We start from the raw sequence: 23267 nt of genomic DNA, 5'->3' as shown, positions 1-23267 counted from the left end.
AAGAAAGAGAGAGAGAGAGGAAGGAAGGAAGGAGGAAAGAAGGAAGGAAAGAAGGGAAAGAAAGAGAAATCAAATAATAACAAATGCTGGTGAAGCTGCATGGGAAAAGGAACCCTTCTGCATTGTTAGTGGGAATGTAAACTAGTACAACCTTTATGGAAATCAGTACTGACCTTCCTCAAAAAATTAAAAATAAAAATTCCATTCAACCCAGCTACTCTTCTTCTAAGTACCTTCCCAAAAATTTTTAAAATATCATATTACAGTGATACATGCATATACATCTTTATAGCAGCACAATTCATAATAGCTAAATTTTGGAAGTGGCCTATATGTCCATCAATAGATGAATGGATAAAGAAAGTGTATTTATACACAATGGAGTACTACTCTGCCATAAAGAAAGACAAACTTAAGTCATATGCAGGAAAATGGATGCACCTTGAGCCCATAATGTTAAATGAAATATTTAAATGAGATGTACAAGTTTAAATATCAAATGGTTTCTCTCTCTTATGAGAAACCCAAAATATAAAGAGCAAAATAAAAGCTAGATAATAGAAAATAGGGAACTAGATCTTTTGCAAACAGGAAGGGGACCAAGAGATGTAGCGGGGGGGGGGGGTATAAACGAAGATGTGTTATGTACATGTACCAACTCCATATAAAGAACATTATTATGTACTACAAACATGTATTAATAAAAAATAGTGAATCAAATAAATCTCTTTTAAACCTGAAATAAAAACATCAGAACACTAGGTTTTCTAGAGAAAAGAAAAAAGCTTACAACTAAGCCAGGAAATATGCAGGGAGGCCAAGGTTCTCTCCTTAAAGGGTCCTCCACCTAGGAAACATCTGCCACACAGGTCAGCAGCCCTGGAGGTGAGCTCGCCTGACACCAGCACCACAGTATCTTGAGGCAAGAGACAGCTGAGACAGCACAGTTTTGACATTTTTATTCACTGATCATAAATATAGTCCTGCGAACATCAAGGTGATTGTGAATGATGTACTAGCACCTGGACATGACCATCGTGGAGCACTTGTTGGTTCACCATCACTGGCTGAAGAGCTTGGGGTCTCCCCTCATGGAGTCTTCTGCTATGTGAGGACCCTCTTTCTGATGTAGTAATTGTATTCCTGGCTCATTCTCAACAATTAAAAACTCATAAAAGACCGAATGTTTACAAGAAAATATCAAAGAGGATGATTTTCAGTTCTTCTTAGACTTAGGGAAAAGAAGAGGAAAGGGAAAGATGGCAGGAGTCTGCCCTATTTCTTCTTGTCCCCAGAGCACTGTATAAAAACAAACTAGGAAGTGTTAATGCTGCTTGGAGATGGGCTGCGTCTCTCTGATGAGCCACTCGAGAGCTTCCTGGCGGCCCTGCTTCTGCAGTTCCTTCCCAATCACGTCCCTGCAGGTCATGTGGTAATTGTTGAGCCAGTCAAGCTGCAGGGAGAGGAAAGGACACTGTATTCACAATCACACTGTTACCAAAGAGCCGCACAACCCAACAGCAAGAGGCCCGTGCTGAGAGTAAAATCCTTTCTCCCTGCTCATGACAGGGAAAAAGGGATGGATGGGGATTTCTCTGTATCTATTTCCGTGGAAATTGATGGGACCAGGCCACACTGCTTATGGCAAAAATCCTCCTGGAAAAGTCTACTGCCTGTGGACTAGCAATGACCATGCAGGAACCAAAATTTCTTGGTGGCAAGCCAGGGCTTTGGACTTTCCTGAGTGCAATGCTTCAGGGAATAGTCTGGACCAGGTACCAAAGTCCAGCTGAGGAGTCAAGACAGGCCCAGAAGCCCATAAGAGACTAAGGGCAGACAAACAGGGTAGGGTGCCAACTGGTTCTGACATAGCCAAGGCCCTAAGCCCCACTGATAAGAGCCTTACCAGCCCTGCTGGGAGTTGGGGGCGGGGAGTTCAAAAGTAAATTGCTGTGCGTCAGGCTACGAAGCCACCTGCCATCCAAAGCAGCTCAACAGTGGTGGTAGCAGAGGCAGCCTGGTTTAACTCTGGGGCCACAGAGACACTCCCAAGGCCCTTTTGGTGGGGGGGGGGGGGGGGGTCGGGGATATGGAGACAGCCTCAGTGCATACTAAACAACAATCCAAAGCCCTGACAGTCTGCAGTTACCCAAATTACATCTGACCAAGGTCCTCTGCTGCCATCTGGTGACAAATGATGGAATGCAGGCCCAACCCCAAAACTACCAAAAGTGATGCTAAAGAACAGAACGGGAGTTAGTAATTAGCAATGACCAGGGTTTTAATAGCTCCATGGACAGAACCTTGTCATAGGATATTACCATGCTTTCAACAGAACGAAGCCCCAGACTTACTAAATGGCATATGGGAAAGGGGCCTTTTGCTAAAAGAGATGATGAACGGTACAGTACTCTGTTTAGTATGTTAAATCCTGTTGCTTACTATTACTTACGGAAACTTGTTTATGATTACCAAGACAAGAAGATATTATCGGTCCTATAAAGAGTTATTGGCCAAAATATCTCAGAGACTTGGCTACACAAGGCACAATAATGAACAACTGGGGCCGGGGATTTAGCTCAGTGGTGCCACCGCCTGCCTCACAAGCACAAGGTTCTGAGTTCAATCCCCGGTACCAAAAAAAAGTAATAACGAACCATTGGATAAAACAGATCAAACTGGTCTGTTTCCAAAGTTTTGGGATGGACTGTGAGTCTCAGTCTTTCTCCTGCCTGGTTATAAGTTGCTTAACCATTCACAGGGACTGTTCCCTTGAATAAAATAAAGTAGCATATGGGACAAATCCCTCTTGATTATATACTTTATGTGCACAGGAGGACCTAGAACCACTTGGCAGGAAACTGTATGCTCAGCCTTCCAAGAGTACAAAGTGACTTACTGGAGAATCCCTTGCTAAGACCCTGGAAGGTGTGCCCAAGAGTCATTACAAGAGACACTAATTCTCATGAGGCACAAAACTTCTAAGCTGTTTGGTTCCCATGCTTATGTAAGCATTTCTGTTCCCTTTTACCTAAGGTATCACTTTCAGGGCCTGAAGAAGGGACTCCTCGTAGGACTCTTCCCACACCTGAGACCAGGCCACTAATTAGCTGAGTTTTTTGGTCTGTATTGATCTACAAGCTGAGCAAACCAGCATCACCTCCTTCAACGTCCTCTGAGCAGTAATGCTGGGCTGAACCAAGGGCACTGATGGCCAGGCAGAAGCAGAGAAAAGCTAAGCAGGAAGCAGATGACCTGCCTCCGACACTCATCTATGAATTGGAAAAAACGAGGCTTCTGGCAGAGAATCCCATGCTACAGCATCAGCAGGAAAGCTCCTGAACCCTTGCAGTCCTTTTCCTCTAATGCCAAAAAACAAGGCCCCAGTAGGCCCCACTGAGGATACCGTCCTGCCCCAAGAGGCACTCAAAGGATCCTGGGGTGATGCCAGCAGCTGCCTTGGGTAACAAGAACTTCCTGTTCCTGGAGTATCTTGCTATGCTTGTCCTGTCTTTCGCTCCCATCAATCATCTGATTTTGCTGGGACTTCCGTCCCTTGCCTTTCTCTGGAATTAGTGTCCTGGCATCTGGCTTCCTGGTTTGAGAACTGTTTCATCTGTCCACGCGAACTGCTCCTGCCCTGTTTCTGACCTGTTTTTTTTCAATCCTGATCACCTGGCTGATCCCCCAAGCCTTACTCTAGGTCACCTGACCCACCACCTACCTCATCTCCTGATCCTGGGGGTTTACTCTAGGACCTAAGACCTGCAATCCTCTGAGCATGGTAAGAAGCCTTGTTGTGCCCAGGCATTGTGGGATTTCATGACCACAGCAAGACCACCTCTCTCCTGGTCTGTGTGAAAACTGAGCAAATAATAGACTTTGCTTCTTAATGTTTCATGCAGCATCAGAAAACAATCTGGCAAGTGCAATGGCCAAGAAGCCCCACAATCCATCTGGCTCTTTGTAGGGAAGACAAATGGGCTCATGTTTGCTAAACGTGCCCCAGTGCAGCTATGGAGGAACAACGCAGCTATTTCCTCCAGAAAAACAATGGCGCACTACTCCTACTCAAAACCCTAGAGCCCCCCAAGGCTGGGGGAGCAGGACCACCTCTGCCTGGAGGCCCAAAACTACAGATAAAGCCCCCAAGTCCTCAAGAGACCTCTGATGTCCACACTCAGTTGGCCTAGACCTCTAAAGTAAAAAGGCAGCTCTTCACACTCCTAGTAACATTTCTGCCACCAAGACTTCCCCATTACCTCTTTGTCTGTAAGAGAATCCACATCTATCATTTTGGTCTGAATCGGAACCAAAGTTAGAGGTTCAAAGGTCAGGCTTCCTCGGTTACTGAAATTATACTGTGGGAGAAGGAAGAAAATAGCAGCTGTTACTCCTCTTACCACAATGAACCACCATGCGGTCTCTCCACCACAGCTGGTGCCCCTCAGGCATAACTAGGAGCCAAAAAGTGGTCAGCTGGTGACCATTTTTAATAGGTTCATGAGGGCATCTTTCTAATACCCGTGCCATCGCGAACAGCCAAACAATGCTAAGTGGCTCCCAGCAGCCAGCCCACAGACCAATGTCTGCTGCAATGGAGGAAGGAGAAGCAAGGTATGGGGGCATCTGCGCTCAGGGCATCTCTGGTCTCAGTTCTCAAGACCTCTGGGGAATAAAGCCCCCAAAATCATACAAGTGGTAACAAGGTTGTCCACCAGGCCACCAGAGTGAGCTGGGTCTTGTTTACTGGAGTCACTGGAAGTGAGCTGGTAGGCCACTGTGAAGGATAGTGACGTCCACAAGCAGATAGCAAATCCCAGAGGTTAACCTCCTTGCAGACTTAGGAAGCTACTTCCTTGCAACCATTTATTTCCCTTCTGGTGATTATGGAAAGAAACAAACAGACCTTTTAGAAAAAGCCTTGTACCTGAAACTCTGCAGCTTCTGGTAACACTGATGGAGAACAGAGTAAAGCACCTTTCTTGTACTGGCTGTGGGGCCTGAACCATGACATACCCAGGGTTCTCAAATGCTACTTGACAGAAATCACCTGGGGAATGCAATAAAATTATTTCTTCCAATTACTGCTTCTGCCCTGATTCAGAGCCTGGGAGGGCCTAGGAACTAACCCCTTGACCAAGCAGAGGGAGCTTCAGGAGTACAAGTGGCCTCCAATAAACTCAGAGGTTCAAACCACATCAAGCAGGTGCCACCTTGGGGTTCCATGAGTCACACAGTCCTGGGTCCCAGGTCACTAAGAATTTTCTTTCCAGCTTTGCAGGGAAGGAGAGTGATTTCAGTTAAGTCCCTGGTACATGGCAAAGGAAACTTCATTTTGGTCCCAGGATGGCACATTCTTGACCTCCATCTTCCCACAAAAAGGACCAGATTTTTTTTTTAAACAAGAAAACACTCACCTTGGTCTTCACAGGGACCACCAGGACAACATTCTCAATGCGGATTCCAAACGTCCCATCTTCATAATACCCTGGCTCTAAAACAAACCCCAAAATAAGCAACAGCCAGACTCCTGGGATGAGTGCCCCACCACGAAGAAGAGGAAACAGGTGAAGGACCCACCCTATCCAGTGGCAGAGGCCAGAGATGCCACCTTCTCCCACACAGCCACTCTAATTAGGCACTTGGAGGGCAGAAAGACAGGCTCTGAAGCTACGAGAACTAGCTTCAGGGCGGGTACTACAGTAACAGGGGGCCTGCTAAGTAAATCACGCTGGATATCGACAGGTCACAGTGACATAGGCATTAAGTTTATGTGCAATGATTTGTCAATGACAAGGGGAAAGGTAATATACTAAGAAAGCTGACTATAATATGTCCAGCATGATCTCAATGATAAAAACAAATCAAAAAAAGTTTGTTATTTCAAGGTGACAGGAGGGGGAAATCATTGCCAATTTCCTTTAAAATAATTAAATATAAGAAACAACAAAGTGTCATATGCCCTCTATGTGAAGGACACCTACCATCAGTGACAACCATGCCTGCCTCCAAGGGCTCATCGGAGAAGGTTTTATAACTGATGCCACAAGGACCCTCATGAACATTCAGAAAAGACCCAACACCGTGTCCCGTTCCATGCAGGTAATCCAGGCCAGAATCCCATAAAGCTGAACGGGCAAAGGAGTCTAGAAGATGGCCTGAAAGACATACAAAGGGCCACTGAAGAATTCTGTATAGCACTTCAGAGATTAGATTTATTACATTTGGCTCCAGAACGTGAAACAGAAACCAATGGGTAGAAGTTACTAGAAAGCTCAGACTTCAGCCTAGCACCATGTAGAACTTTCTAACAATCAGAGGAAGCCATGCAGAACTCAGTCTGCAGCCCGGGGGGAGCCATTTGTCCTGGACGGTGGTAAGGGCATGGACACCTACTGCTGGTTAAGGCTGCACAAGTAACACACGCTCCCTTCCTAGCTCTGTGACCCTGAAGCTCCAGCATTACATGCTTGAGACTCTAATCAGACCACAAGCAGCCAGGAGGAAACAGGTCCCGGCAGATGAGCACACAGCCATACAACCACACTCGAGGCCCAGGTCTTGCCAACTCACAGTCTATGGTCCCATCCACCAGTCCCCGAGAAGGGAGTACAGATCTGAAATCACACAAGGATCATCGAAGGAGGCACTGCTCCAATGGTGAGGGGCAGGGAGGAGGCTAGCCCAACTTTCCAGTCGGGCCCTGAGGCCTTCACGCTTGGTTGGCCCACTCCTACAAGGCACCTGCATGTCACCCAATTCATGAGCAGTCAGAAGTGTCACAGCTGATCCCAGGCCCAATCCTAAGAGTCGCTCCCTGGGGGTCCCTGAGCCCCGTCAGTGGGTCCAGGAGACACTCACGCAGCCCCTGCTCTCCTGGGACTGAAATGGGCTAGGGACTGGCCCAGCAAAGGAAAGGACATGTTTTGCCACTAACACTTAAGACGAGAAAAACAGCTTGCCATGTGACAGAAGGAACCACCTACCTTTGGTACCAGTCGGGAAAATGGCTGCACTCACAGCTATGTGGCCCTTGAGGACATATGTGAAGCATTCCTGCCAAAGAAAACCCAGGGGGCACATTGCAGAAGGGAACGGATATTTTAATTCTGTAGTTTTCTGGTAGTTCAGAAAACCTTCTGTTAAAGTTTGTAGCATTAGCATAAAGAAAATCTAGTGAAAAGAAAAAATAATCTTGTAGACAAAAAGTCTGGCCATGGACCCATTTTTCAGAAAATCTTAAAACAGTAGAAGAGCACTGTCAGGGCGATGACCCTACAGAACTTAACTATGTAATAAACATTCTGATCCGCTCTGCATCATGTGAGCTTTAGAAAGAGAGGAAATGCAGCAGAAGCCCAGGTGAGCCTAACAGTACAGAGCCAGGCGCCATACTGAGAGCTGCACATCAAGCCCACTGTTCCTGAGTGGGGCACCACTGCTGCCCTCACTCACAGCAGCCAAGTGGCAAGGCCAGCTCACATGTTTCCTAGGTGTCAAGCCCCTGGCCTCACACCCAGGCTCCCCCACTGCCCTGCTATCCTTACGGGTCATCCCCGCTGCCCAACAAGAAAAATGCTTCTTGGGAGGTTAGAGGCTCGCCAGTAAGGAGCAGAGGCAGGACTGAAACCCACACTCCTCAGTCTTGCCTGGGGCTCTTTCCACGGCAAAAAAATCACATCAAAGGGATATTGGACCCGAGGTCCAAGGTCTTCTAAGGTGCTGGTGCCTACAGACAGACACGCAAGGCACCAAGATGGCCATCTGCACACTGCACTGCAGCAGGCCCTCGTCCTTGGATGGCCTTCCCAAAGGAGCTCCTCCATAGACACTGTCACTCAGAGGCTCAACCGACACTCCCTGAGCACCTGCTATGCTCCAGGAACACACTGGCTCACAGAAATTCCACGACCAGCCTAAGAAGCGGGCAGTTTTCTCCATTTTTATGGACAGTAAACATTTTTGTGTAAGATTGCAGAGCAGATCAACAGCAGGGCAGAATGCAAACCAGGTGTTCAGACCCCCGGCACACATCTCTCCACCTCACAGCTCTGTGTCCCCTTTCCACACCAGTTATACCAGAAACAACAGTGTCTGTAATTCACAAAGCTCCTTGAGAAGTGAGCCTGTAAACAGGAACGATGAACTCGAGAAAAGCGGGCCTCTCAGAATCAAATTCAGAAACTGCTTGTAAAAACATCATTTCACTACTTTCCCCATCCCCAGTCAGATTTTCATCTGACCCTAGAGAAGCCCAAAGCATTTTAAACTTGAACCTGAGCTGTCTTGACCTTAACAGAATGCTTTAGAATGCTTTTTCCTCCAAATGTCTTACCCTCCAATAACTGATTAAGTAGAAATCATAAAGCAGGTAAGCCTGACTCCACAAAAATGAGTGACTTGACTATCCCACACATAATTTTCACTCATTTGCACAATCCCTTTTCAGAAAAGCCAAGCTCTTCTTAAGAAGGCAGAAAGGGTCTCTTGAGTTTTGCCTCTACCTTACCTTCTCATAAGCTGTGGGGGTCCCAAAATGCATGGTTCGCGTCACATCTGTGGTTCCATCCCTTTCAAAACAGAAAAGAACAAATTAGTGTTTAAAGTAAGTTTTTTCTCAAATATGAGGCAGGTGAGTATGTGGAGAAATCCAAACCCTCACATATACCTGGTGGGCATGCAAATGAAGTACCCACTGTGGAAAAGTTTGCACTGCCTTACAAAGTTAAATACAACTCCACTCCTAGGTATATGCCCAAGAGACCGGAAAGCTGTATTCCAACCATGTACTTACAAAAATTAAAATTAAAAAATAACAATAGACAAGTATAATTTTGATAAAATTAAACAGGCAAATAAAGAGACTTGAAAGCAAAATTTGCACATCAATGTTCACCACATTCATGGAGAAAACTCATGGATGGATAAACAAAATGAGGTATAAACATACAGTGGAATATTACTGAACCATGTAAAGGAATGAAGCACTGACAGATGCTACAACACAGGCAAACTCTGAAAGCATTATGCTAAGTGAAAGAAGCCAGACGCAAAACACCCTATATTACAGGATTCCACTTATATGAAGGATCTGGAAAAGGTGTATCCAGAGACAGAAAGCAGAGTAGCAGTTCTCTAGGGTGAAGGAAAAAGTGGACTGAGTGCTGCTGGGCATGAGGTTTCCTTTCAGGGTGATGAAAATTTTCTAAACTTTGTTGTGGTGGTTTCACAACTCTGTGCACGTACAAAAATATTTATTTCATATTTTGAGTGAATTGTATGTTACATGAATTATATCTCAATAAAGATGTTATAAAAATGAGATAAAATGTGAATGCAAAAATGGCTTGATAGGGCCGGAGATTTAGCTCAGTGGTGTTGCGCCTGCCTCGCAAGCACAAGGTCCTGAGTATGATCCCCAGTAGCACAAAAAAAAAACAAAGCAAACAAGTAAAAATGGCTTGCTAAAGTGGGAATGACTCAGCCCTGCCACATGCAGTCTTGATCTACAGTGCAAGGCCTCTTCCCGGGGAGACACCATCGCTGTGTTACGACTGACAGTGAGGAAAACAAAGCACACGGAAGCCTGGAGCTAGGGAAAGAGGGCCAACATCTGTGTCTTATCATCAGGAAAGCACGATGGTTTCTGGACAAAGACATTAAAAATACCCAAAAACATCCCGTAACACACCCTCACCCACATTTCTGATACAGGCAAGATGACTTTCAGAACCCTGTTAAAATGCAGAAGGGAACAGAAGTCTATACCAGAACACCAGCACCAAGTGATCCCAGGGCCCTTAGCTCCAGGCTGAGACCAACCCATGTGTCCCCAGTGCCAAGTGCAGCAGGACACTCCGTGCGGACAGTTCCTACTCACTCCTGCTCGGGGCTCCATATCAAGATGCTGCCCAATCTTTGTTCACCTCTGAGAAACTGTGTTAGGGTGGATGACTGTGAAAGAAGTTCAGATTTTAGGGGCAGCCCTCACTTCTCAGTCACTCTTCCTTCATAAGGCCCTCGGGCAGCTGCAAGTACAGGGAGCTGGCAGGCAGTTTTATGGGCTGGGGCGGAACACTTCCCCAAGGGCCCAAACGCTTGCTTTATTTTGCAGATATTTATTTAGTACTTTTAACAACTTCCAGCCCAGGACTAAACACTTCTATCAATCAGTCTTTTGTGGGAACAGAGTTACAAGGGGGCTATTTTCAACAAGGGGTGAAAAAAAGGACAAGAGAGAAGCAATTCTACCAGGGGCCAGTGCAGAATGCAATCAGCAGCTGTCCCTCAGCTAGAGCCCAGCGAGTCCACCCACTCATCTGCCTGGAATCCAGAGTCCAGTTCGACGCAGCCAGCGTCCACTTACTTGTACTGAGCGCCTGAGTCAATGAGGTACACTTCATCCAGGGACAGGGTCCTATTCGTCTCAGGGACCGGCCTAAGAAAGTTAATTAAAAATTAATTATTCCACAAACATAAACATTTAGTGAATCTGAGAGGAGAGCATGCAAGAGTCTTGAGCTCTTCTTAAAACTTAAGTCCGAAATTATATCAAAAGAAAAAGTTAGTTTCTCAATAAATTATTCCATTTAGTATTATACGCCTACTATTCAGAGACTCTGTCAACCTATCTCCCCAACTAAATAAAGAGCTGAAGAAAAGAATAGCATCCCTTTATATCTACCTACCTCTGTCTCTGGAACAAAATGGGTGTTCAAGAAATAACTGTCAAAGCCATGGAAATGAGAACCTACTGAAGCAAGAGGACTCAGCCTGACTCCTGGAACGGGGACAGGAGCAGCCTGCAGTCACGGCGGCCTCACTAACCTGTCTCTGGAGACCCCAGGCCCTGCCTCAGCCCCAGTCCCTCCTTCAGCCTGAGCCCTCAGGCGCCTCACCACTCACTCCTGATAGCACTAGACGTGCAGGAGCCAAATGGATGGGATTAGGGTACTCTTATGCTGGAGCACTTTTTCAAACGAACATGTGTATTTTTAAAAAGCGATAGGGGCTGGGGATTTAGCTCAGTGTTTTCGCCACCTGCCTCGCAAGCGCAAGGACCTGAGTTCGATCCCCGTTACCACAAAATAAAAAATAAAAAAAAGTGATCCACTTCCCCCACGCAGTCTTCTAGACATCACAACTGTGCTGTGAATGTTCAAAGGCGTGGAAGACAGCATTCATACCTCTGCCCTGCAGGTATCACCCCTTCTCCAGCAACACGTAAGAAAGCCAGGGCACACACGAGCTACAGCTACAAAGAAAACCACACACAGGCCCAGCCTCCAGTGCCCTACTTCCAACAGCCCACACTGAAGAAACACCAAAGGAGAAACAAATTTCTGGCCCCTTGGTTAGAAAATTTTTAATGCTTTAATCAAATGAAAAACTCCAGGATAGTAACCAACTCAGAAACTCATTATGTGAGTTAAACTGAAGTCCCTTTGATGTTTTTGTGTTGGATCAGAAGCATTAATGAGAGAGAACTGTACTGTCACATTTGCTGACTATCTCCCACACACACAACTTCAAAATCTGCCCTGTGACTAAAAGCTCAAAAAGCAATTATTTAAAAAGGGGGAAAATTGTGCCCAAGTACAGCCCAAAGGGACAGACCAAGTGTTCTCTCCCTGACTCTGCATACCACAGATGGGGAACACAGGGCTCCAAATTCCTAGTGCGAAGTCAAACAGGTGAGCCTGGCAAAACTGAAGCTGAGGCCTAGTGGCCACGCCTTGTTACCTTTCCCTGCATCTCCACAGGGAAAGCTGCCTGCCATCCTAAGTGCCTCAGTGCCCCTCCGGTCTCACAGCTAAAGGAAGCTCTACCTACCCAAAATGAGATGCCCCACCCTAGTGTAAGTGTTTTGGGAATGGAGGTGACAGAACTCAAAAGATGCATGGACTAGTACATCAAGGTGGCTGCTATCACCAGGAAAGGAAAACACTCAGAGATTCTGTCATCAAGATGCAAAGGCTGATAGTTTCTGTAGCCTCAGAAAGGAAACAGGGACAAGCATTTGACTATGCTATGGAAAATGCCAATGCCACACTGAGACTAGGCAGAAACTCCCAAAAGGCAGAGGCTTGGGGAATTCAGAGAAAACAGACCTAGGAGGTCTAATAACCCCCCTCCACCCCCCACACTGAGGATCGAACTCAGGACCTTGTGCTTGCACAGTGCCAGAGCTACATCCCAGCCCTAGGAGGTCTAATTTTACAATCTCAACAGACACACAGAGTGGGCATAGGGGCCTCTGGTAAAATAATGTCTCTCCCCTGCTCAGGCTCCTGTGCAGAAGCAGCAGCAAAGCCAGGCACGTGTTCCTCCGCAGGCCTTACGCGTAGTGAATGATGGCGCCGTTGGGTCCCGTACTGGAAATAGTTGGGAAGCTCAAATCCACAAAGTCAGCCTGCTGCCTGGAACAGACACACACACAGCAGAACAGGTTAAAGTCTTGACTGCACTGAGAAGCGGGGCCTTCCAGATTCTTCATTCACCAAAGAAATCTGCATGAAGTCCACAGGTCTCCACACCAGCTCCTTACCTGCGATATTCTTCTGCTTTGTCAGCAGCTGAAATCTCTGTCACACCACCTTTGGAAACCTGTAAGAAAAGTGCTTATAAATCATGTGAGACAAATTCATGTGCACCTCATACATAAAAGAAGGAATACATCAAAAGTTTGCTTTCTCAATTCCCACAGCCCAACTGTGAAGTCTACAGGAAGTAGCTTATCTCTTCTTTAACTGGGAGGGAACTTTCAAAGGCTCTCATCAAAACTGCCTAAAATAGTTTCTATTTTTTAATTTTTCACTTGATTATTGTGTCACAGTACCATATACCCAAACCTCCCAAACAATGCATCTAAGTTTAAAAATTCAAAACCATTGCTTCCTAGGAAATCATTTTAAGAAAATTATCCTAGGGGAAACCCACTTTCCAGCCCCCTCTGTCTCTCTTAGACAGAAGCTATCTTTCTCTCAATAAATTTTTCCTACTCTTAAAAATAAAAGAAAAGAAAATTATCCTAGAGAAATAAAAAGGATAAATGCAAAGATATTGTTGCAGGATTATTGATAACAGAAAAAAAAAACTGAAAGAATCAAAAATAGAAGGAATGGGTAAGTAAATCAGTCTAGCCATCAGCTGTAACCGCCACTTGAATTCTTAAAGTCTCAAAATACATGGAAAATGCTCATATTATGATCTTACATGAATAAAATAAATACAAAAATCATATTCTCTAGACTTAGAGACATAAAAACGATTTCAGTTTTGAAAAATGATTTACAGGGGTGAACAAGTCAAAAGGAAATATGGGGGAAAAGTTTAACACTGGTGAGAATAGGAAGATAAGTTCTTTTTCCAATTTTAGCATATGTGCTGCCAAGGCAAGCACTGACAAGTCCTTTTTCCAATGAAAGAATTTATATAATATTTAAAGAGAACATGAAACTGTTTAATAACCACACAAAGAAACCACCCTCTTCTCAACTATAGCAATAAATAAGCAAGAAATAAATGGCCAAGAGTCAATTTAACATAAAAAGTTTTATGCCTTAAAGTTCAAAATGTACTCACAGATCCTGTTCTTCAAATACAATCAGCTTGCCTATAAAAATGTTATAAGGTTCATTTTTTTTACAATGAAATTCCACTTAGTGTTGATTCCCTAACCCAAAAAGCATACACTGGCAAGGAATTTCTTTCATCCTCTTTGCTACTACAGTATTTTCTACAATGAAAGAATTTTTAAATATATGTAAGTATACACAGGAAGAACTGCCGTGAGAAAGCATGAAAATTAGACCTAGGGCCGGGGATTTAGCTCAGTGGTTCCGGCGCCTGCCTTGCAAGTGCAAGGTCCTGAGTTCAATCCCTGGTACCAAAAGAAAAAAAAGAAAATTAGACCTAGGATTGGACTGCATGGTCAACAGAGCCTGGAAGAGGCCACAGTTGCAATCAAATGTCAGTACTTCAGAATAAGCTCTATCTGTGTGTTCAGTGAAGACTTGAGAACCAACCTCTTTCTCCAACCAGTTGAAGAGCTCACAGAGGGCAACAGCATCTTTAATCTGCTCAAAAAACAGAGACATGTTTTAAGTTACTACTGAAAGTTATGTGGCCAGTTTCAGAGCCCAGCCCTTCAGCATCCTGAGAGGGCTGCACCTACAGAGCCACGAGCCATCAGCAGCCAGCACCTTGCTTGTGCACACTTCCTGGAACCCAGTGTGCAGTGATTCTCATTGGCAAAGACAGGGCTCCTCTGCTGGTGAGCAGCTGAGGCACAGTCGGCAGGCAGGGCAGGAGCACAGGCAAGGCAAGCTAACCACCTGCCCTACAGGGGCCAGGAAAGACCTGCTACCTACCATCAGAGGCTGGCTCTGGGCCCCGATCTCTCTAGATCCATCCTTTGCCCGGAAACACAACCTGGCCCTTCTGTTTTTCATCATCACCACATTCTCTTCCTCTACAGGGACTCGTTTCATGGAAGACAGCTTCTCCATGGACAGGGTTTTGTAGCAAGGGACATTTTCCAGGATGATTCAAAGGAGTGTAGAACCTAGATCACTTGCACACATGCACCATGCACAGCAGGGTTCATGCTCCTGTGAGACTGTAGCTACGCGATCTGACAGCAAACAGAGCTCAGGCAGCAGTGTGAGTGATGGAGAGTGGCTGCAGATATAGACAAAGCTTGTCTGCCACTCGCGTGTGGCCTGGTTCCTAGCAGGCCATGGACCAGGCCATGGACCAGGGCTGAGGACCCCTGCTCTGCATCATCAATGTCTTTTTCTGTCTTATGTGCTATATACTTTATAAAGATTTTGAAAAGAAAAGAAAAGAAAAGAGGGATCGATCTAACCCATCAAGTGTTTTTGTTTTGTTTTTTGAGACAAGGTTTCACTGTTGTCCAGGCTGGCCTCAAGCTTGGGATCCTCCTGTCTCAGCTTCTCAAACAGCTGGGATTATAGTAGTGTGCCACATAGGCTCCCCATCAAATACATTATTTCATTCTCTCATTGACTCTGGAAAGCCAGGAAGATTAAGGCTCAGAGAGGGTGCAACTTTATTCTAGGCACAGGTCATGCAGCAGGTGAGGGACCTGGACCTTCTAACCATCTCCCATCCTGCCTTCCGCACTGCCTGCTGTACTCACGTGAGCCCGCCTCATGCCTTCTGACTCAGCTGAATTCTTCACAGCTTTGGCAATGCAGATGGGGGTGTACGGCATACAGCAGCGATGATCCTAGGGGCAAAGGGCAAGAGAATGGGAAATAAGGCCCGCTCCACCCACCCAGACCAGGGCAGCCACCTCTTCGGTCCAGAAAATGCATTTAAAACAAATAATTTAAAGAGCTCCCACTCGGCACCCACAAGCTCCTCTGGGGCCTAGGAAACCTCCCCTTTCAGTTGATGACTCTGAGCATGATGAAAGGGGCTTGAGTTCATTGAAAATGGTAAGCACCTCTAGCAAGGCACCCTCCTCCAGGCCCCACGGTCTTTGCGATTGCTTTCCAAGCACCCATGGTCAGAGTCCACAGACCCCTGAGAGCCTGACCAAAGTGGGCCCTCTCCTATTACACAAAGGAGGCTTTCCCCTGTCAGGGAGGCAGACGAGCTGATAAGGGAGGTTTCCTGCTCTCTCTGCTTCCATTCAGTGATCACCCTTCAGGTACTGCTAATGGTCTTAAAGGGTTAGGGAAAACTCTTCCCAGCTGAGAACAAGTTAGAATCCATCCTTGTGTGACAGGGAGGGGGCTCCGTGCAGCTGGTACCTGCATAGAGCTTCTCGAATCGCTTTCATTCTTCTGTGTCTCTCTTACAAACACACAACTCATAAAACAGGGAAGGCAAAAGTGATCCCTACTCGGTTTAAGGAAGTACAGAGGTCACGCACAGTGTGCAGTGCCAAAGATGCAGTGACAAGCCAGGTCTAGAGCCAGGCCTAAGCTCCTCCTTAGATGGCCCACTGCTCGGTGGAAAAGAGGGCACTGCTGAACTTGCCAAAGGCCACCTGGCTGCCAAAGGCCCAGATCCCACAGTCCCTCAGTCTCCTAAAACAGAGCTGCACAAAGCCAGTTCAGGGAAGGGGCTGGCAGGACTTAGGCCAGAGCAGACTACCAACCTTGGGGATGGCCTCGCTCACAGCAAAGCTGGCCTTGTCGCTGACCCACACCTTCTCCCTCGGGGAGAGAGAGGCACACAGGGTCTTGAGCTCACACAGGATGGACTTGTAAGGAAGCACCTGGATTCTGTATTCAGCCTCCAAGCCCAAGTCAAATAGCAGGTGCTCTTTCACACTGGGGGCATCGATGCGGTCTCCATCAATGAAGAGCCTGTGGCACCCAAGGTGGGTGGCAGGAAGAAAAGAAGTGGCACGTGAGTGAGTGGGTGAGAACAGACACACATGCTCACACATCAGGCTCTGTCTCTGGCAACCAAAGCCGAGCAGCTTTTCCTCCCTCCTCCACTGCCTTCCCAAACCTGCCCTCCTAACTGTGTACCCTGTGCCTGTGTGTGCTGTCATCCTCCACCCAACCCCCCAAGACAGAAACCTGGGCCCTGTTCTCCCTGATGTCCCTCTTCCCTTCCCCCATCAAGATCCAGGCACCTACAGCCAAACCTCCAGCAAATCTGTCGCTCTGTCCATAGCCCTGCCCATTCGCCACCTCCTAGCCTCCAAGTCTTGTCCTACCCACCCTATTCTTCAGTCCTAACATTTTGTATAATTTACAAAATTGATCATGGGTCCCCTCTGAGCAATTTACTCAGTAGCTCTTCATCGCCCTTGGGAAAAGAGCCCAAGCGCCTAGGCCTGTCTAGTTGAGCTGTGACCCTGCTCACCTCCTGGCCCTGACTACGGTGAACCCCTCCGTGTCTCCCACACACATGGCTCTCTCCAGCCCAGAGCCTCTGCAATGCTTCTGCCTTTGCACTCCTCCTTGCCCCAGCATGGACCTAGCTAATCTGTATTTACCCTTCATCTTTGCTTCAGAATTATCTTCCCCAAGAGTCTCCTCTATGCCCCAAATCTAAGATAGGCCCTTCCTACAGCACCTGTACCAGTCACTGAGGGGCTGGTGCCCACTTATGTGCCCAAATCCACTGGGAAGAGGAGATGCTGATCTCCCCAACTCTAGCCCAGGCCTCCGTCTGTGTCATTTACCCAAGCACCTAATACAGGCACCCTAGCACATGACAGACACATAATAAATGTTGTCAGACTCAATAAAGCCACCCAATAGAAAAACAAAGACAGGAAAGCTGCAAACAATGCCTAGGACAGATTGAGAATTCAACAGAGCACAGTTCAAGGGGTTTCCCCCATATCTTGTCTAACCTTCAGAATGACTGGGTTTGTTTGCACTACAGACCGAGAACTGCATAACTGAGCAAGTATATATATGGCTTCTAGAAAACAAGGAATCAAATATGGGGCCTGAACAAGACCTTGCAGCAGAATTTTGTGCACTAACATCACTCTACTTTGTCTGAATGTCCTTGCTTAGTTATTTTTCAATCTCAACATATATAAATACTTTTATAGACTTCAAGTCATTTGAGGAGTTAAGAAACAAGATATAAATAAACACCTACTATGACGGAAGGCAGAAGGGAAAGGGGGGAAGAACAGGAAAAAGGAAGTCCATCAGGGAAACAGCAGGCAGTGACTGCTGAGTGGGAATCATAAAGGGGAGCCTGGGGCTCCAAAGGGCTATGGGAAAGGAAGTTCCAGTCTGAGGGGTGGGGTAAATACTCACATGATCGTTTCTAGTCCTATGATTGCATATGAGAAAAATACAGGGTTGTGCTCCACATCTGATCCTCGAAGATTGAAGAGCCCTAAAATAAATCGAAACAAAGTCCCTGTCACCTGACTGACTCCCAAATCAAGGTTTAAGGGGTAATTTTTGGAGAGGGAAGGGCTTCAGCTAGGAATCCAGCTACTACCAAGGATTCCCTGGCACCTCTCAGAAAACCTAGAAACCTTATCCTCGGTTCCGCCTCCGAGCTGCAACTGCTGGTGTCCACCACCTGATGGCACCAGAACTGTTTCTTACACTGCCATATCACTCCCCACAACTCTTAGAAAACATGGGAAGGCCCCCTACCCTAAACAAGGAAGTGAAATGACCCGCCCTAGCGGTGACCTGCCAGACCTGACTTTGCTGACACTGAGCAGACCTCTGGCACTCCCACATAAAGGAGGAGACAAGCACTCTCCTTTCTGAGCCAAAGGATCTAAGATTGAAAAACTGAGACTCACCCACCAGGGAGGACCCCTCTGAGCCCGGTGGAAGGAGTCATGAGGCTGTGGCCGTTGAGTGAAAGTGGGTCCTGGGCCCGCCCACGGCCTGCTACGTTAGCTGGCTGGCTGGAGACCTCAGTGGCCAGGGTCCAGGGTCTGGTGAGGTCACTAAACATCTGAGTAACTAGAGGGACAAGCAGAGGGCACAGCTCTGGTCCCAGGGCTTCCAGCCCCCAAGTTGACTGCTCTCAGGAGGATCAGAGGGTAAAAAGCCCAGGTATAAAAGTGCTGCCTCTGTTTTACAAGAATACTTCTCAAAGTAAAGCAGGGAGGCAACACTTGTTAATCTCTCATATCAGCACTTTTTAACAAATGTACCTCGGGCTCTTACACACATACCCTCTAACCCCTAACACTACCCTTAAAGCCAGCTAGAAGCAAGAAGAAAGAAACTTTCAGAAACTAAGACATGACTTCATGAACCAAGATTTGGATAATAGCATTCCGTGGGAAAACTAGAAATAACCTAAAATTCATCCATTGGGAAATGGTTAAATAAATTATGGTATTATCATTTGATGGACTATTTAATAGTTACAATTATGTTTATATACTGATAAATTTTAAAAATCAGGCAACACAATGATATATCCATAGAAATAATATTAAATATCGTCTCTGGCTAAAAAAAGTACAGGTGTTATTTTTAATTGTTTCTACTTCCTCTACATTTTCCAAATTTTCCACAGTGGGAATGCGTTGTTCTCATACTCCAAGCTAGAATGCTAGAGCTATTAAGCTAATTAGGGATATAAATCACTGACACATGTGATGAAGTTCTGAGGCCTGGAAAGATGAGATGGGGACTACAGAGGCAGAACACTGCAGTAATCTCTTTCAGGAGTGAGAAAGGTAAAAATGTCAAACAGCGCCTCTTCTCAGGTACTCTAGATCACATCCAATCAGAAAACAAGGAACAGAAGAAGTTTCAACCAGACTCCTTCAGATTCTAGACAATAATAGAGATTCTGAACCATTTCCATGGGGGTGGTTTAAAGTCTAAAGATTGAGAAACTGCTAACACATCAAAGGACCTAGAGAGAGCTTTCGGTTCCTTAGTTTTCTGAGGTAGAAATATTCCCAGAATATTCTCACTGTGAGGACTTTGGAAAAGTATAGGGAAAAATATTCTTTAAAAAAATACCTCCTACAAGAGAGGCTGACAGAAAATTTCTGGAGAAAATGCACTTTCTTAGAGGGCCACAGTCCTGAGAGACGGGCCAAAGGTGGACATCACCCATGGACTCACCCTGAGTCCCCCATAACAATGCTCTGAGCAAGGCTCCACTCCCCTCCCCACTCCCAGTAATTCTTTCTCCTTCATCCTAATTGGCATCTCTATACCCATTTGGTGACACAGTCTTTTGCTTACTCCCTGACCACTTAGAAAGCTGAATGGCATGAATATATGGATTCCCAACCAGTAAAACCAGAGCACTCACATGCAATCTCATCTAGGGCAGTGACCACAAACCACACAATGTTCCTCTCAGCCATTTTCAACCGAATGTCTGCCACCTTCTCTTTCCAGGAGATGCCTGCAAGAAAGCAATAAAAGCCAACTGAAAAATCCACCCCAAACACTCTTACAACACCAAATCTTACATTGCTTACACAGGCAGGAGGCCTGGATTCAAACCCTAGGCAAGAGGTATGACTGACTGACCAGCCACTTGACTGGCATGAGCCCTGACTGCCTCACCAGCAACATTTATTGTTCACCCCACAAATGCCTACGAAGCACCTAGCCTTGTCAGGAGCAGGCATCTGTAAGGGACTATGGTGCTCCCTGCAGTTACAGCTCTGGACTAGACCAGTCCCTTCCTCGTAGAACTTATAGCCCAGAAGAGAAGCTAGACAAACCAGCAATTAGTAACAGTACTGTATGAAGACGGATGCAACAGGAGAACCATAGGGAGTATGTGAACACATCACCCAGCAGAGAGCAAAAGTCTCCAACGTCAGAAGAGTATCACTTTACACTACTTAGGCTGCAGGACGTGTTTTCAGGGCTAAGACTCAGGAGCTCTCTGTGGCCTGACTCACCTAAGCACCACTTTCAAATCACACTTGCTGTCAGACAGCCAAGGCCTCTGCTGCTGCTCCCCAGCATGAAATCGCAGCCCAGAAGGAACTCACCCCACTGAACCCCAACTACTCCACCACACTGGCATCCACAGCTCAGGTGACAGCCACCCGTGAACAGGGAAGGCACCTAACACAGTGTTCTGCACATAACAGCCACACAAATGTTTGCAGAATAAAAGGCTTTACCAGCAACATTTGCTTTCTCCTCCCCTATAACAACAGATCAGTAGTGCCTCTGCTTCAGTCAAAAAATTCAAACCATGTTGATAGAGAATCTTTAGCTGACCTAGCTCACTCACTGAACTCATCCTCCCCAGTGTGCAATACCCTCCGGCAAGGGTGCCGCACAGGAAAGCGAGCTGTGGGCTGCACCACAGCCATGGGCTGCTTTGAAGATCAGCTTGGGAATGCGGTTGAAAACTTGGCAGAGTCTGGGCTGTAACGCTGTCTTCCCAGGACCCCTCTGGGCAATCTGCCTGCATTCCAGACATCCCCCATCCTCCTCTGCGTTTCCACAGCAAGGCTCCCGCCTCAGCCCCACCTCCCTCTACTAGGCACTGTTTTTATAAATCCACACTCTGTCTCCCACAAATGGTTCACAGCACACGCCACTCACCCATCACTATCACACAGGCCAGAGCAATACCCCACACAGAGCCTCTACAGCAGAAGGTGCAGGATGGAGGCAGCCTGGAGGGAAACCTACCACATTAACACGAGCAAAGGAAGTCGATCCTAGAAGCCTCTTGGCTGTGTTTCCAGGATCAGACACAGTGGGGCGGCAGTTAGCGGCCAAGGGTAGAAAACTCAGTCCTTTCAACAGCACCCAGAAGAGCTTTGCAAAACTGAACCAGGCCACAGGAAGTGGCAAGTAGGTGGCAACAGTGGAAACCAATGGCGCTCCTGCTTTGGTCAAATGACCCGCTGGGCCAAGGTTGGGCCAAGGCCACCCACCCACTCCAACCCCAACTCAGAAGCCTGGGCCTGAGACAAGGGCTAGACAGGGCAGTGACCTGTGTAATCCAGGCCCAGTGTGAGGAGGGGCTTGCATGGGCGCTCGGGACGGTCTGTCCAGATTTTGTCAACGAGGTTCTCCTTCACAGGAATGAGGTGGTGGCCAGCACTTCTCAGGACCTTGGCCATCTTCTTCCAGTAATCTAAGGAGACAAGGAGACCCACACATGGGCGACCATGAACGGAAAATAAGCCTGGCCCGTTCTGAAAGATCATCCCATGGCCCAGCCCTGGGCGAGCAGGATGAGGAACTGTCAAAGGACCCTACCGGCGAAGGCCGCCCCTGCCCCGTCCTGCCACTCTTCTCCTCACCTTGACCTCTGCCACGACGTGCGGTTACGCTGAGCCCACCTACACTGTACATCCCACAAGCACGTAAGATAGAGGAGCCAGAAGCCTCTTCCTTACCCACGCTGGAAGGGGCCAAGCTCACTCACCTGTGGGGATGATCAGCGGGTCCACACCCACCTTGGATCCTTCAGGAAGCACACTCACCAGCCAGTCTTCCTGGGTTGGTGTGTCCTTCAGCCCTACAGAGGGAAGAACAATGCCCTTCTCCAACACCGTGACAGCAGGGTGCTTATTAAACACTCTCTACAAGGTGGTCTGGTCAGACCTGGGAAATCTGAACCTTACTTAATCCTGGAAGGCTACAGAAAGAGGGGGCTAAGTGAAGGATGGTGTATAAGGAAAGCCTAAGATAAGGTCAAGACAGAGAGGGGGAAAGGCAGGACTGTCAGGCATCCCTGGTCATCCTAGGATCACTGCAACTAGTCTTTGAAAAGATGATCTCACTAGCATGTGCTCACTTTCCCACTACTGGTGACATGACGAGAACTTGTGTGGTGATTTGGTGAAGGCTGGGAAGCTCACTCATGTCACATACCAGGAAAGGGGACAACATGCCAATCAGTGCCCTCCCATCACCTACAAGGCCCAGGTCTCAGGGACCAGGTCCCCTGCCCACAGCCCACCTCTGACTGGAAAGCTGAGTACAAGTCTTGGTTGCAAGGAAGTCTTCCCAAAGATTACGAGGAGGGCACATAGGAGCCCAGGACTTCTGTGGTCAGCATGGCACCTGGAGTGCCCAACTCCCAAGCACACACAGCCCTTTTTCTGTGCATCTACAACACTAGTTTAGGGTATTAAGTTTCAAAAAGGAATGACTATTATTTTTACAGTCCAGCTTTTCTTTAATCAAGCTAGCATCTTCTCTGTCTAGCCTCTGTCTGTCCATATCTGTGGGATATACACTTTTCTTAATCAATGAAATTTTCACGAAGCAATACACATCCTGACAAGACACATGCATGCACATTTATAGAAAAAGCTCACATATTCTACAGCACTACTTATTATTTTCTCTACTGACTACCACTATAACCACATAGCCACAGAGGGGAAGTTAAAAGGTTTATAAAGAAATGAGCTCATGAATCCTGATTCCAAAGAATTACCTGGAGGCTAGCCTGGAGTCTTATTTTGTTATTTAATGCTTTCCCTTTTTTTCCCAAATAAACCACCAAACAAGCTACTCTATTGAGGAAGTTTTTCTTAGAGACCCTAACATAATTTTGGCAAGATAAAGTCACACTATTCCTCAGAAGATAGATTTTTTTAGCAAAACTCTGTGGAACCCACCAGAATCTCACTACACAGGGGGACACCTGAGGAAAGGTAGGTTTACGGACAAATGCAAACTAGAAAGGGGCAAGAAGGAAGAATGACTCACCCTGCCCCAGAGCTGCCACGTTCCTACTTTAATTAATGCCAGAGTCCTCAAGTCTTAGAGCCCCAAAGACAGAAGCCCTCAGTTTTCCCTCTGTAAAACTAGTATCCTGACCCA

The 23267-nt window shown here is 46.7% G+C and overlaps 1 protein-coding gene across 12 annotated transcripts in view; it reads right to left on the bottom strand.

Annotated features, from left to right (window-relative positions):
• Positions 1–944: 944 nt before the first annotated feature.
• Xpnpep1 (X-prolyl aminopeptidase 1) overlaps positions 945–23267 on the bottom strand; it is a 96998-nt gene continuing 74675 nt past the window's right edge. For 10 of the 12 annotated variants that reach the window (XM_087185341.1, XM_087185340.1, XM_087185343.1 and 7 more), the window contains 16 exons: positions 21859–21951; positions 21421–21564; positions 19762–19857; positions 17772–17853; positions 16136–16346; positions 15167–15256; positions 14031–14081; positions 12551–12609; positions 12345–12422; positions 10370–10441; positions 8513–8573; positions 6990–7059; positions 5988–6161; positions 5421–5497; positions 4263–4361; positions 945–1453 (listed from right to left, as the gene is read on the bottom strand). In XM_087185341.1, coding sequence (XP_087041467.1) covers positions 1325–1453; positions 4263–4361; positions 5421–5497; positions 5988–6161; positions 6990–7059; positions 8513–8573; positions 10370–10441; positions 12345–12422; positions 12551–12609; positions 14031–14081; positions 15167–15256; positions 16136–16346; positions 17772–17853; positions 19762–19857; positions 21421–21564; positions 21859–21951 — 1586 coding nt within the window. In that variant the 3' untranslated portion in view covers positions 945–1324. Of the gene's footprint in view, positions 1454–4262; positions 4362–5420; positions 5498–5987; positions 6162–6989; positions 7060–8512; positions 8574–10369; positions 10444–12283; positions 12423–12550; positions 12610–13587; positions 14082–15166; positions 15257–16135; positions 16347–17771; positions 17854–19761; positions 19858–21420; positions 21565–21858; positions 21952–23267 lie in introns of those variants that run through there. The other 2 variants (XR_015440495.1, XR_015440494.1) reach the window with 2 other exon arrangements.

This window comes from Heterocephalus glaber, unplaced genomic scaffold (assembly GCF_053883595.1).
Source record: "Heterocephalus glaber isolate CG9 unplaced genomic scaffold, H.glaber_assembly_v1.0 deba00001497, whole genome shotgun sequence".
In the NCBI taxonomy this organism is placed as follows: Eukaryota; Metazoa; Chordata; class Mammalia; order Rodentia; family Bathyergidae; genus Heterocephalus; species Heterocephalus glaber.
Note: the sequence above shows the minus strand (reverse complement) of the source record. Positions and strands in the feature narration are given on the sequence as shown.